Source organism: Aureococcus anophagefferens (genome assembly GCF_000186865.1).
Source record: "Aureococcus anophagefferens unplaced genomic scaffold AURANscaffold_739, whole genome shotgun sequence".
NCBI lineage: Eukaryota > Pelagophyceae > Pelagomonadales > Pelagomonadaceae > Aureococcus > Aureococcus anophagefferens.
The window spans coordinates 3706-5697 of record NW_008706053.1 but is presented as its reverse complement, the minus strand read 5'-3'; the positions used below and the strand labels follow the sequence as shown (position 1 = coordinate 5697).

At 66.9% G+C, this 1992-nt stretch overlaps 2 protein-coding genes across 2 annotated transcripts in view; both read right to left on the bottom strand.

Annotated features, from left to right (window-relative positions):
- Window positions 1–9: 9 nt before the first annotated feature.
- Window positions 10–846, bottom strand: AURANDRAFT_68981 (hypothetical protein; the record flags this gene model as incomplete). The annotated part of the gene is made up of 1 exon (XM_009044722.1): window positions 10–846. A coding segment is annotated over one exon (837 nt), but the record flags the coding sequence as incomplete, so codon positions are not given.
- Window positions 847–1510: 664 nt separating this feature from the next.
- The window catches only part of AURANDRAFT_68980 (hypothetical protein), a gene marked incomplete at both ends in the record, with an annotated part of 4187 nt that continues 3705 nt past the window's right edge, over window positions 1511–1992 (bottom strand). The window contains one exon of the mRNA XM_009044721.1: window positions 1511–1936. Coding sequence (XP_009042969.1) covers window positions 1511–1936 — 426 coding nt within the window. The remainder of the gene's footprint in view (window positions 1937–1992) is intronic.

Genomic DNA, 1992 nt, shown 5'->3' with positions numbered 1-1992 from the left:
CTTGTCGACGTGGGGGGCCAGGGCCGCGTGGGCCTTGGCGTAGATGGCGCAGTAGAAGTGGCTGTGCTGCGCCGTCGGCCGCCGCGCGACGATCTCCAAAGCCGCGCCGAGCGCCGCGGCCGCGGCCTCGCGGACGTCCGGCGACCGCGCGTCCATCAGCGCGGGCCAGACGCGCTCGAAGAAGTCGCGCACGCGCGCGTAGAAGAGCGTCGGCGCGTGCTTCGCGAGCTCGCGGAGCACCAAACACGCGGCGAGCCGCCGCTGCGCGCCGCCGGGCGCGTCCGCGGCGGCCTTGGCGCCGCCCAGATGGCCGTCGGCGCCCGCGGGCCGCTGGAGCCACTCCAGCGCCCGGCCGACCTCGAACTCGACGTGGTCGCTGCTGCTCGCGGGGCCCCGCCGCGCGAGTCTCCCGAGCGCGGCGGCCGTCCGCGTCACGAACTGGCGCTGGCCCTCGGGCGACCCGAGGAACTGGCTACTCCCGCCGCGGCCGTCGCCGACGCAGCACTGCTTGAGCGCGTTCGACAGCACGTTGGCGAACTTGATGCCCTTGGTCTCGGGCTCCGCGCTCGGCGCGCCGACGAGCGCCTCGATCGCCGCGACGCCGCCCAGGCGCTCCTCGACGTCGCCGCCGTGGTGCACCATGCGGAACAGGGTGCTGTAGAGCTCGTCCTCGAAGCGGCCGAAGGTCTCGCCGCTCATCTCCCGCGCGGCGCGGGACACGAGGCGCCGCAGCTGGTACGCCGCGAGCGTGCGCTCGCTCTCGTGCGACGCCCGCAGCAGCGTGAGAAGCGCTTCTCGCTCGAAGGCGTCCATGACGCTGAACGACGGGTCCAGCGAGCGGGCCATGGTGGCGGTGCCGCGCTGCCGCGCGCCGCCGCCGATGCCGCCGAACGAGAGCCTCTCGTGGTGCCGCTCAATCGCGGCTCCTTGAGGTCGGCGCGGCACGGGCCGGGCGCCGTCGCGCGGAGCAGTGTCGGCCAGCCATCGTTTTAATATGCTCGACGAGCATGATATTAGTCCTACTAGAAGTTTTATCCTCAGAATCCTCCTCGCTCGAGGACCAGGAGGCGTCAGCCATACAACAAACTGCGGATATGCGCCGTGTCTCCCATGGCAGAAGGAGCGAAACCGTCAATCGGGGCGCGCTCCGCGGGCATCGCGGCGTGGGCTGCCCAACTTTGGGAGCGCGCATCTTGGGGCGAGAGAGGCATGATAAGACAAAAACTGGGAGATTTGATTCGGAGGAACTCGGGAACGGGCCAGACGCTGTTGGCGCTGGCCCATAAGGTGCTTCGAGGAGGGAAAGGAAGTTTTTTACTTCTTCGCGAGGCATTTCAACAGGCCGAGTAGCCTCCAGTTCGAGGAGGCCTTCGGGAGCACATGGCTTAGGTACGCGCTCTTATCGCAGTAGTAGCGGGGGGGGGGTAGCGCCGGCGGTATAGCTTGTCATCGCCGTGGTCCGTAGCCTCGCGCCGTCGACGGCACGCGCGCGCGCGTCCGCGGCGGAGGTCTACTTGTCCTTGCACTTGTCGCCCTTCCACTTGCACGTCTTCTTGTTCGCCTTGCACTCATCCTTGGTCTTGAGTTTCTTGCACTTCGGGGTCGACGACTTGTACGGCTTGTCCTTGCACTTGTCCTTCGCCCACTTGCACGTCTTCTTGTTCGCCTTGCACTCGTACTCGCTCTTGAGTTTCTTGCACTTCGGGGTCTTGGACTTGGACGGCTTGTCCTTGCACTTGTCCTTCGCCCACTTGCACGTCTTCTTGTTCGCCTTGCACTCATCCTTGGTCTTGAGTTTCTTGCACTTCGGGGTCGACGACTTGTCCTTGCACTTGTCGCCCTTCCACTTGCACGTCTTCTTGTTCGCCTTGCACTCGTCCTCGCTCTTGAGTTTCTTGCACTTCGGGGCTTTGACGCTGTCGCCGACGGGCTGCGTCTGCACGGGCGCCGTCGTGGTCGCTGGCGGCGCCGTCGTGGTCGCTGGCGGCGCCG